General features: G+C 38.9%; 2 protein-coding genes across 2 annotated transcripts in view; one reads left to right on the top strand and one right to left on the bottom strand.

Annotated features, from left to right (window-relative positions):
• LOC126474925 (glycerol-3-phosphate acyltransferase 1, mitochondrial) overlaps positions 1-6580 on the bottom strand; it is a 427627-nt gene extending 421047 nt beyond the window's left edge. Inside the window, exon 1 of the mRNA XM_050102436.1 lies at positions 6416-6580. The gene's annotated coding sequence lies outside the window, so the exon portion shown is untranslated. The remainder of the gene's footprint in view (positions 1-6415) is intronic.
• Positions 6581-7078: 498 nt separating this feature from the next.
• The window catches only part of LOC126474926 (pyridoxal phosphate homeostasis protein), a 95534-nt gene continuing 89619 nt past the window's right edge, over positions 7079-12993 (top strand). The window contains exons 1-2 of the mRNA XM_050102439.1: positions 7079-7370; positions 7448-7591. Coding sequence (XP_049958396.1) covers positions 7278-7370; positions 7448-7591 — 237 coding nt within the window. The 5' untranslated portion in view covers positions 7079-7277. The remainder of the gene's footprint in view (positions 7371-7447; positions 7592-12993) is intronic.

The following is a 12993-nucleotide window of genomic DNA, read 5'->3' as shown; positions in this document are numbered from 1 at the left end:
TTTGCTTGATTTTTACGTTCATATTATTTTTGGTATGTCTTCATTATTGGAATTGTCACATATTTAAAGTGTCCCCAACCAAAACCATTCATTCCCGTGATTGTCCAGTTAGTTTAAATGCACAGGTGTAATGAAATATTTTGCAGTTGTAGTAAGTGATGTCATGCTCGGTATGTTGTTCACATATAGGTCTCTACAATCTTGATGATGTCACAGTCAGAGTCGACAGATGGTACTACAATCTTTGGTTTTGCTCTAACAGGACACAATGAACGGATACAAAGAACGGCAATGCGAATGGTCACATATTTTATTCACCCAAGGGAGACTCTCACAAAGATGCTGAAAGAAACAAACCGGCAGATGCTTCAATATAGACATGCAAGCTATCCCATGAAAAACTGCTTAACTTAGAAAGTTTCTAAACCCTACTTTTGAGTTGGAATGTATTACTAGCTCCCTTCAAATCCTTCCCACACGGATCGCAAGGATGATTTTAGACTAATTACAACTCACAGGGAGACATTTAAGTGAACATTCTCCCTGTATTCCAAATGGAACGGAAATAAGCCCTAATAACTGGTACAACATGATGTACATTGTGTCATGCAATTCACAGCGGCTTGCAGAATACAGATTTCGATAACTGTTTGTTGATAGCAAGGTCTGTGATCATGCAGTATTTGTTTTTTAAAAAAAATAAGTGTCTGACATGGAAAAACTGGTAGAAGTCGGCCTCGGGGAAGATAAGTTTGGATTCCATAGAAAAATTGGAACACATGAGGCAATACTGACCTTATGACTTATCCTTGAAGAAATATTAAGGAAAGGCAAACCTATGTTTCTAGCATTTGTAGACTTAGAGAAAGCTTTTGACAATGTTGACTGGAATACTCTCTTTCAAATTCTAAAGGTGGCAGGGGTAAAATACAGAGAGCGAAAGGCTATTTACAATTTGTACAGAAACCAGATGGCAGTTATAAGAGTTGAGGGGCATGAAGGGAAGCAGTGGTTCAGAAGGGAGTGAGACAGGGTTGTAGCCTCTCTCCAATGTTATTCAATCTGTATAGTGAGCAAGCAGTGAAGGAAACAAAAGAAAAATTCGGAGTAGGTATTAAAATCCATGGAGAAGAAATAAAAACTTTGAGTTCGCCGATGACGTTGTAATTCTATCAGAGACAGCGAAGGACTTGGAAGAGCAGTTGAACGGAATGGACAGTGTCTTGAAAGGAGGATATAAGATGAACATCAACAAAAGCAAAACGAGGATAATGGAATGTAATCGATTTGGGGAGCAAAATAACTGATGATAGTCGAAGTAGGGAGGATATAAAATGTAGACTGGCAATGGCATGGAAAGTGTTTCTGAAGAAGAGAAATTTGTTAACATCGAGTATAGATTTAAGTGTCAGGAAGTCGTTTCTGAAAGTATTTGTATGGATTGTAGCCTTGTATGGAAGTGAAACGTGGACAATAAATAGTTTGGACAAGAAGAGAATAGAAGCTTTCAAAATGTGGTGCTACAGAACAATGCTGAAGATTAGATGGGTAGATCACATAACTAATGAGGAGGTATTGAATAGAATTGGGGAGAAGAGAAATTTGTGGCACAACTTGACTAGAAGAAGGGATTTGTTAGTAGGACATGTTCTGCGGCATCAAGGGATCACCAATTTAGTGATGGATGGAAGCGTGGATGGTAAAAATCGTAGAGGGAGACCAAGAGATGAATACACTAAGCAGATTCAGAAGGATGTAGGTTGCAGTAGGTACTGGGAGATGAAGAAGCTTGCACAGGATAGAGTAGCATGGAGAGCTGCATCAAGCCAGTCTCAGGACTGAAGACCACAACAACAACAAGTGTCTGATACTTAAAGTAAAAATAAAATGAGAAAATCTGTATACTATGCCTATTTCTCCACTGTTGATTCTACCATGTAGCTGAAATAACTGTGGTACAGCTGAAGATGAGCAGTATAAAGAAAGATCAGGCTTAATTATATCACATATAACTGGTGCCTTTACTACAGACATTCAGCCTGTACAGATGTACTTGATAGTAGCTAAAAATAAAGTACCTGATAAAGAGTTCTGCAAGGAAGCATCAAAACTGGATTGAAATCATAACTGAAAACCTCACAAAATGAGTAAGACAACCCAGTTATTCCAGCACTCAGAAGAAGCAGCAATGGCTTATAATTGCTTCCATTGATGATCAAGCTTAGTGGTCCTCAGGTGGATGAAGAGGGTGGGAAAGGGGGGGGGGGTGTAACAAGGGCTAAACAGTAATGTCATCAACACCTTAGTCAAGAGGCAGTACATCTGGAATTAGTGACATTTGAATGTAATTTGATTGAATTATGTAATTACATAGGAGAGATAAAACTGAGGCACTGAAAGCAATACTGATGCTAGAGATGAGAAATAATTTAAGGGAAAGGAAAAGCATATGGGCCAGGTCAATATGTAGGTCAGAGCAGACAAGGGTTCTCCCAGGGCTTGTCTGTGACAAGAGAAACGCCACCTGCACCTGACCCCTCACCAACCCAGATCTGGATACACACAGTTAAGGGGACTTGTACATGAATGACTGTCAAAAAATCGATTTTTTAATTTTGGTCTTAAAATTTTTTTTGTAGTTTTCTGGACGAGAAAAAAATTTACTTCCAGGAAAATGGACCGCAGAAATTAGCAAAATCAGAGGAATTTAAAAATGGCTGCACGCACCAAGCCATCCACATGAGTCACAGTCAGCTCTGTTGATACCGAAGTTTTGCTCTCATTGGTCTCGTTTTTAAGACTTTTTAGTCCCTTATTTGGCTAACCTGCAAAACCTTTACATTTGCTTATCTTTTGTTTATACGGAGAGTTTAGTCATTGTTTGCATGAATATTTTGTTTCCAGTGAAGTAATTGTGTGCGGCAGTTTCTTATTGCACTATAAAGCAATGGGAAGAATTAAGAAGTTCAGTGTTGAACAACATAAATTTTATGGAAAACAGTTCACCAAACGGATTAACTCTGCTAATACTGAAGTACAACGTGATACAACACTTGAATCAGCTTCAACTATGCGAAGTGCTTCGAAGCTAACTGAAATATTTGGACAATGGGCTGGGCAGTATTAAGGCTGATAACATAGAGACACCAACTATTGATTCATGTTGTGTTATTGTTTAACTCTCTGCTCTACCTGAACTAATAAATAAAACTTGGTGGTGTGAAGGTAGTTGAGGAGATACATACTAGAAGAGGCGCATCAAAATTAAGAATTGTTTGTAATTTTTGTAATTTAAGCGAATGTGGTTATACATGTGGCATAACTAAGCAGACAGTGTATAACACAAATATTAAACTTGCTTATGCTATGAGGTATATAGGCAAAGGGGTACAGAAGTGCACAAATTTTCTGTGCTCCTATGGACTTACCTGCCCCTACAACGTCTGACAGGCTCGATGAAATTATTCTACAGACTTTAGAAGAAGTAACAAATGATAGTATAATAAATGCTGTTCAGGAAAGTGTAGACATGAATGACAGCAATACACATATGTCTGCAGCCCTGGATGCATCCTGGCACTGAAGAGGCCACAGTTCCCTAAATGGTGTAGTGGCTGCGACCTCCTTGGACAATGGTAAAGTTATTCATGTGGAATGTATTACAAAGTACTGTCATGGCTGTATTAGTGAAAATGAAAATCATAAATGTTTGATTAATTTTAGTGGTTATAGTGGAAGGATGGAATCTGAAGGTGTTGTGAAGATAATTCGCAGGTCAATAGAGAAATATGGTGTTATGTGTAAATCTTACCTAGGAGATGGAGACTCAAAAGGGTACCAAAAAGTTTGTGAATCCAAACCTTATGCTGACACAAAAATCGAAGAAATGTCATGTGTTGGACATGTCTAGAAAAGGTTAGGTACAAGACTGAGGAACCTGAAGAGGAATTTGAAAGGAAATAAATTAGCTGATGGTAGGTGAATTTGTGGGTATGGTCAGCTTACAGATGACGAAATAGACAGTTTGCAGTATTATTATGGACAAGCCGTAAGACAAAACAAAAATGACCTTGAGAGAATGAAAAAGGCAGTATGGGCTACGTTCTTTCATAAATCCTCCACAGATGACAACCCTGTCATGCACTCTGCTCACCTGGCAGTGATTCATGGGGTGGCTACCAGAGGGCTGTTACTCAAGGTGAGACCTACAACCATAAACATTCTTTGCCATCTGCTATAATGGAAGTTATAAAACCTACAAATAGGGATCTTGGTGACACAATGTTATCAGAGAAATGTTTACATGGTAGGACTCAAAATCCAAATGAAGTTTCAACAACTGTATATGGGAACGGGTACCAAAAACTGTTCTAATAGGACAAAATACTCTGAAAATAGGAGTGCTAGATGCTGTTCCATGTTTCAATGATGGTGCAATATAAAGGCTTAATGTTATGGAACTGATGGGAGTGCCTGGTGGACTAAATATGCATAGAGCTCCAATAGCCATTGACTGAAGGAGATTCTTTGAAGCAGAAAAATCATTGTTGAAAGCCACCAAAGAAACAAGAGTAAGAAGTGTGAAAAAGAGAAGGGAGGAAGAAAAACACAGGGAACAAGATGAATATGGAACTGGGATGCATTAGTTGCATGCAAGTTTAATAACAAACACAAGTCTTAACTTTAACTTGAATTTCCCGAAAGTTAAATTATTTCATGTTCTGGTACACTTTGGCTAAATACTATAAAAGACAGACGGCTGAAATTCTGTATACTGTCTTAAAACATGCATGATTAAAAAGTAGACTACTCTTGTGACTTAACTTTGAAAATAAAATGTTTTTTGAAGGAAAAACCCAGAATTAATTTCCAAAATTTTTGATAATCATACTTACAATTTTTTTTTGTACCACTATTAATACAGTACTATTTTTTCAACACTCTGCTTTGTAGATAGTATGGCAAAGAACTTACAAGAAAAAAATAAACTTTCTACTTTGTATTTTCAGTAACGTGTACCTATGATGCGCATAAATAATTAGCATGGTCTATTTCACTTGCACCAAAAAAATACAATTAGAAGAGGTGGAACAGCTAAAGCTGAGGTTCATATATAAAAATGTTCCCAAAAGATGCCTTAAACGATGGTAAGCGTTATGTGCTTACAAATCTCATTCTTTGAATTATGCTGATTAGAAAACTGACAATTTTCTCAAGATTTCCCCTGGTATTCACAGACCAGTCCCCTTACGGAATGAACAAAACCTTCTAGCCAGGTGATTTGTAATAGACCTAGTAAAAGTGAGATGGGTAAAAATGTAATAGACACCAGCTGGACCAACAATAATAAAACAAGGTGAGAAATACTCAGGAGGTAGGGGCCTTGGTCAAATTTAAAGATTCAAGGAGGATATCCGTCACACATGAGATTAAACACTGATGTCTTTCAGTCTATTGTCAATGTCATGTCTGTCTCCCAGATTGACATCAGGTATTTACAAACTCTGTCATTGATAAAAGTCTCCTGCCTGCTCTCTTTAATTGCTGATCTTGCTTTGGTCTTCTCTGCACAAAAACTGTTTTCATCCAAACACGTGTAACATGGTAGCAACTATTCATGGAACTAGTCTATATTGATTCTTTTACTACCACAAAAATCACTCTCCTGAGTGACTAGAAGACTGGATGAATTCAACATCAGGGGATCTTACAGATACGTAATATAATCCATTGTATTCTGAATATTTACATGAAATTTGGAAACAACCATCCGCCAACTACTCTCCCCATCCTCAGCTTTAAGTGCTCCTCATAAAACACAAAGTCGATCTAAAATACTCAATTGTGCATGATATCACACTGCCATTGATGGCATTTCTGCCCATGTGGGCAAGTACTGTCAGACTATTGCCATCAGCCCTTCTATTACATTTGTGCCACCAACAATTTCCGTCCATAGTTTTTCTATATATATATACACACACACACACACACACACACACACACACACACACACACACACACACACACACACACACACACAAAACAGAGAGCGAGAGAGAGGCTTATATCTATCTCCTCCGATATAAAATTCAGATTCTGATGTTTTAACAAGTCCTGTCATTGCAGAATCTTAACAACGCGAAACGTTATAAACATATAATGAAAGTGCATCAAGCTGAAAGGTTTTTAAGACAATCAAATAGGTCTACATCACTGTTACATGGCATATACTTGATGGAGAATAAACTCACATTGGCATGCTCGCATTAAACACATTTTTAAAATCTCAAATTCTATAGGATTGCTCACAACTTTGCAACACTTGCCAAGGAGATTACTAAATGTCATGAATAAGAGAAAAATCTAAATTTTCATTCCAGTTGTGTAATAGTGGTAAAAAATGACAGCTTACCGAAAACACTTAAATCACATACGATGCTAAAAGCAAGCGTATTCTCCAATTCTTCTTTCTTTCTATTCTTTATACTCTAAAAATAGCCGTCGATTTACAGCTAGAATCATAACAACAATTAAATCACTTTTCCCGCTATATGATCTTACTATTATCATTTGTCTACCACGTGATAGTATTAAAGTAGCATCTATGAATTGAATTTTTTATAGCGTTTTTTTTATACTTTGTGTAAAAAAACTTTCTGCGGGTGCTTAAAATACCCTTTTCGGTGAACATAGCCCAGAGTACGCAAGCAGAGTACTTGCTTTAAACGACAGTAATTATGAGTAATACGTTTACATATCTTTGGAAAATGTGGTAGTACTGTAAGGGGCGTACACACCACACCACTGACCACAGTAATATTGGTTTGCCGTGTCCGTGTGTGTGTGAGACAGCAAGTGTGAAACAGCGTGTAGGGCACACATATTAAGTTAAAAAGTTAAAATGGTTAAAATGAATCCAGAAACAAAAAAACGTTTAACAATTATCATTGATACAGCAAAGTGTATTTTCCATATTGGTTTTATACCGACAGTTCTTTACCTAGGTTTCAAGAAGGGTGCAGATGCTGGGATGCCACCACTCACTTTCATGAATCTTCTGTGGCAGTAAGGATGTGGGTACTTGTACTAGATGATTCGAGCAATTTTCATCAACGAGTAGAGCAGCGACATGTATCTATTAACAGCGTTTAGGTATTAAAGACAGTGGGGAAAAAATCACGTGGTATCGTCTCGCAGAGATAATTTTTTTTTTTTTTTTTCTGGATTTGTACCGTTCTATACATGCAACGTATGGTAGTGTTCTAGAATTTCCAATGATACGCACAGTAATGGGAGAACTAGATATTGCCAAGAACTTGGGTGTGATCCTTAATAAAGTCAGAGCCGCAGCTGAACGTAGACCACCAGTAAGTACGATGCAGAATTACTGTTTTGGCTTGTATCACGTATCATAATGTTTTGTAAAGTACATCAAATTTCGTAGGAGTACAGAACCCACGAACCAAGATTAGTGGCTGTCAGCAAGACTAAGCCGAAGGAATTGGTAATAGCAGCTTACGAAAATGGCCAACGTCATTTTGGAGAGAATTATGTACAAGAATTGATTGAAAAGGGGAATGATCCTGATGTAAGTACTGAATAAACAAACAGTTTTAAAATAATAGGTTACTGTTGCAGTATCCATATCCAGTTTATGCACAGGATTACCTACTGTACCTTAAATTTTTTAACTCTTTATTAGTTAGTATGCGCCTAAACCCCCCCCCCCCAACCACTGCTCATTTTCTAATATGCGATTAGTGCTCCCACCCCTCATCCACCTTTTTTCCGTTTTTGACACTATTATAGTGCAGTGTGTGACACAGATAAATTCTGTGATAGTGTTGGTAATTGTGTGGTTGAGATAAGTGAGAACAAGACTATCCATGTCGAATCTCACCTGTCAGCTTGAAGAAGTTCAATAAAAATCCTTCAGCATTCATTAGAGTATTTAGCAGTACTTATATTGAATTCTGGATGTGTCAGTTTGTAGGGATATGGAGTGGCACAATAATGTAGGTTCAGTTAGAAGTAAAGCAAGTAGCAGACTACGGTTCTTTTGTAGAATACTAGGGAAATGAAGTCAGTCTGCAAAGGAGATGGCTTACCGAACACTCTTGTGATCCATCTTATAATATTGCGTAAGTGTGTGCCCCCCTTACCATACAGGACCCAAGGGGCCCTTGAATGTACACAAATGGTTAAAAGTTTGCTTGGCCCATGGAAATGCTGAAATAGAGCATAACAGGGGTGCTGAAATAACTGGATTGGCACACACTTGAAGATAGACACACATCATTATGTGAAAGTCTAGTTAGAAATTTTCTAGATCCAACTTTAAATGTACAAGAACCCGCAGCCTATGACTCCTTTAGGAATTATCAGACAAGATTAGATTAATTAGAGTGCACACAGTGAAATTTAAATTATTATTCTTTCCGAGATCCATGAAGTGAAAGGAATGGGAAGAAGCCCTAGCAACTGTTACAGTGGGAACTACCATCTGCTGTGCATTTCATTGGGGTTTGCAAAGCATGTTTGCGATGTAAATAAACCATTATTGGTGCAGGAACTGCCAATTGAGTCTGAACGTGCAGTAAATAAATATGACATCACATCTAACGGGGCAAAGAGGTGCCTTACTGTTGAATTTCAACCTCGGTTGTAACTGGGGCAGTCCGGCCAACACAGATTTATTGGGCTTCCTCTGCTGAGCAACATCAATCCACCCGCAATCTGCAGAAGTTATGCCTTGATTAGGGAATACCACAAGCTGCAGGAGAACCTGGAATTACCCATACAGGAAGACATCAAGTTTACAACAAAATAGACTCCATTCAAGCAACCCACCATTGCAGTAAGCAGAACAGCTAGGTGCCAGAAATACCAGGGTGAGAGATCTGTGGGACCAGAGCTGGCAGCTTGAAAATCCTGAAGAGCATTGTTCTGAAAGCGTAACGGTGTTACTGTTGGCACAGAACTCAACAGGAATCTGTGGATCAAATTGAACAGAGCTTGCACTGGGGATGTACGATGTGCAGACTCTTTACAGATGGGATGCTACAGAGTCTCTGATTTGTGACTGTGGGTCTCTGAACCAGACAATAAAGCACATTAATGCCCCTTGCATTCCTACCAGGGGAGTTGGAGCAACCTCATGAAAGCTGATGATATGGCCCCTATCTGGATTAGGAACCTAGACGTTGACATTTAGTTAGTTTTTATATGTTGCTTTGTATTTTCCTATTCCTGTTACAAATAGTATTACTAATGTTATATGCCTGTAATTTTAAACTGCATGTGAGCCATACGAACAAATAAAATAACCTAGTGGAAGCAGTAACAATTGTAAGATACCTAGCAATAAATTTCCAGAGTAACCCAATATGTGTTGCTCACATAAAACTAATTCAATGAAGAATTTGAAGCCAGGCTTAGTTTCATTGGAAGAATGTTAAGGAGATAAGTTGTCAGCTTTGACCAGTGACATGGGAAACATCCGACAAATGCCGCAAGCATTATGGAGACTGTAACATGATGTTTTTGACAATTATTTCAAACTAACAGATCAGTCTGCCACCATAAACAGTTTTTACTAGTTTTTTTAACCCCACATTTGTTGGCTTCACAACCAGATTGTCATCTACCAACCTAACCCATGCTTTGGGTTAAGCAATAGATCAATCTGTCACAACAACTAGTTTCTTCCCTTCCCCACTCCCCCCTTTGTGTTTGTAGGCTTTGCTAACTAACAACAAAACTGTGAATATATGTACGGAAAAGTGCCAAGACAGCAGCCATTAACATTACATGTTGTTGTTGTTGTTGTTGTTGTTGTGGTCTTCAGTCCTGAGACTGGTTTGATGCAGCTCTCCATGCTACTCTATCCATTGCAAGCTTCTTCATCTCCCTGTACCTACTGCAACCTACATCCTTCTGAATCTGCTTAGTGTATTCATCTCTTGGTCTCCCCCTATGATTTTTACCCTCCACGCTGCCCTCCAATACTAAATTGGTGATCCCTTGATGCCTCAGAACATGTCCTACCAACCGATCCCTTCTTCTGGTCAAGTTGTGCCACAAACTTCTCTTCTCCCCAATCTTATTCAGTACTTCCTCGTTAGTTATGTGATCTACCCATCTAATCTTCAGCATTCTTCTGTAGCACCACATTTCAAAAGCTTCTATTCTCTTCTTGTCCAAACTATTTACCGTCCATGTTTCACTTCCATACATGGCTACACTCCATACAAATACTTTCAAAAATAACTTCCTGACACTTAAATCTATACTCGGTGTTAACAAATTTCTCTTCTTCAGAAACGCGCTTTCCTTGCCATTGCCAGTCTACATTTTATATCCTCTCTACTGCATCCATCATCAGTTATTTTGCTCCCCAAATAGCAAAACTCCTTTACTGCTTTAAGTGTCTCATTTCCTAATCTAATACCGTCAGCATCACCCGACTTGACTACATTCCATTATCCTCGTTTTGCTTTTGTTGATGTTCATCTTATATCCTCCCTTCAAGACACCATCCATTCCGTTCAACTGCTCTTCCAAGTCCTTTGCTGTCTCTGACAGAATTACAATGTCATCGGCGAACCTCAAAGTTTTTATTTCTTCTCCATGGATTTTAATACCTACTCCAAATTTTTCTTTTGTTTCCTTTACTGCTTGCTCAACATAGAGATTGAATAACATCGGGGAGAGGCTACAACCCTGTCTTACTCCCTTCCCAACCACTGCTTCCCTTTCATGTCCCTCAACTCTTATAACTGCCATCTGGTTTCTGTAAAAGTTGTAAATAGCCTTTTGCTCCCTGTATTTTACCCCTGCCACCTTTAGAATTTGAAAGAGAGTATTCCAGTCAACATTGTCAAAAGCTTTCTCTAAGTCTACAAATGCTAGAAACGTAGGTTTGCCTTTCCTTAATCTTTCTTCTAAGATAAGTCGTAAGGTCAGTATTGCCTCACGTGTTCCAGTATTTCTACGGAATCCAAACTGATCTTCCCCGAGGTCGGCTTCTACTAGTTTTTCCATTCGTCTGTAAAGAATTCGTGTTAGTACTTTGCAGCTGTGGCTCATTAAACTGATTTGTTCGGTAATTTTCACATCTGTCAACACCTGCTTTCTTTGGGATTGGAATTATTATATTCTTCTTGAAGTCTGAGGGTATTTCGCCTGTTTCATACATCTTGCTCACCAGATGGTAGAGTTTTGTCAGGACTGGCTCTCCCAAGGCCGTCAGTAGTTCCAATGGAATGTTGTCTACTCCGGGGGCCTTGTTTTGACTCTGGTCCTTCAGTGCTCTGTCAAACTCTTCACGCAGTATCGTATCTCCCATTTCATCTTCATCTACATCCTCTTCCATTTCCATAATATTGTCCTCAAGTGCATCGCCCTTGTATAGACCCTCTATATACTCCTTCCATCTTTCTGCTTTCCCTTCTTTGCTTAGAACTGGGTTTCCATCAGAGCTCTTGATGTTCATACATGTGGTTCTCTTATCTACAAAGGTCTCTTTAATTTTCCTGTAGGCAGTATCTATCCTACCCCTAGTGAGATAAGCCTCTACATCCTTACATTTGTCCTCTAGCCATCCCTGCTTAGCCATTTTGCACTTCCTGTCAATCTCATTTTTGAGACGTTTGTATTCCTTTTTGCCTGCTTCATTTACTGCATTTTTATATTTTCTCCTTTCATCAATTAAATTCAATATATCTTCTGTTACCCAAGGATTTCTACTAACCCTCTTCTTTTTACCTACTTGATCGTCTGCTGCCTTCACCACTTCATCCCTCAGAGCTACCCATTCTTCTTCTACTGTATTTCTTTCCCCCATTCCTTTCAATTGTTCCCTTAGGCTCTCCCTGAAGCTCTGTACAACATCTGGTTCTTTCAGTTTATCCAGGTCCCATCTCCTTACATTCCCACCTTTTTGCAGTTTCTTCAGTTTTAATCTACAGGTCATAACCAATAGATTGTGGTCAGTCCACATCTGCCCCTGGAAATGTCTTACAATTTAAAACCTGGTTCCTAAATCTCTGTCTTATCATTATATAATCTATCTGATACCTTTTAGTATCTCCAGGGTTCTTCCATGTATACAACCTTCTATCATGATTCTTAAACCAAGTGTTAGCTATGATTAAGTTGTGCTCTGTGCAAATTCTATCAGGTGGCTTCCTCTTTCATTTCTTAGCCCCAATCCATATTCACCTACTACGTTTCCTTCTCTCCCTTTTCCTACACTCGAATTCCAGTCACCCATGACTATTAAATTCTCGTCTCCCTTCACTATCTGAATAATTTCTTTTATTTCATCATACATTTCTTCAATTTCTTCGTCATCTGCAGAGCTAGTTGGCATATAAACTTGTACTACTGTAGTAGGTGTGGGCTTCGTATCTATCTTGGCCACAATAATGCGTTCACTATGCTGTTTGTAGTAGCTTATCCGCATTCCTATTTTCCTATTCATTATTAAACCTACTCCTGCATTACCCCTATTTGACTTTGTGTTTATAACCCTGTAGTCACCTGACCAGAAGTCTTGTTCCTCCTGCCACCGAACTTCACTAATTCCCTTAATATCTAACTTTAACCTATCCATTTCCCTTTTTAAATTTTCTAACCTACCTGCCCGATTAAGGGATCTGACATTCCACGCTCCGATCCGTAGAACGCCAGTTTCCTTTCTCCTGATAACGACATTCTCTTGAGTAGTCCCCGCCCGGAGATCCGATTGGGGGACTATTTTACCTCCAGAATATTTTACCCAAGAGGACGCCATCACCATTTAATCATACAGTAAAGCTGCATGCCCTCGGGAAAAATTACGGCCGTAGTTTCCCCTTGCTTTCAGCCGTTCGCAGTACCAGCACAGCAAGGCCGTTTTGGTTATTGTTACAAGGCCAGATCAGTCAATCATCCAGACTGTTGCCCTTGCAACTACTGAAAAGGCTGCTGCCCCTCTTCAGGAACCAC

The sequence above is a fragment of the Schistocerca serialis genome, chromosome 4, assembly GCF_023864345.2.
Source record: "Schistocerca serialis cubense isolate TAMUIC-IGC-003099 chromosome 4, iqSchSeri2.2, whole genome shotgun sequence".
Taxonomy (NCBI): Eukaryota; Metazoa; Arthropoda; class Insecta; order Orthoptera; family Acrididae; genus Schistocerca; species Schistocerca serialis.
The sequence above is the reverse complement of the archived record's forward strand: the minus strand, read 5'-3'. Positions and strand labels throughout refer to the sequence as shown.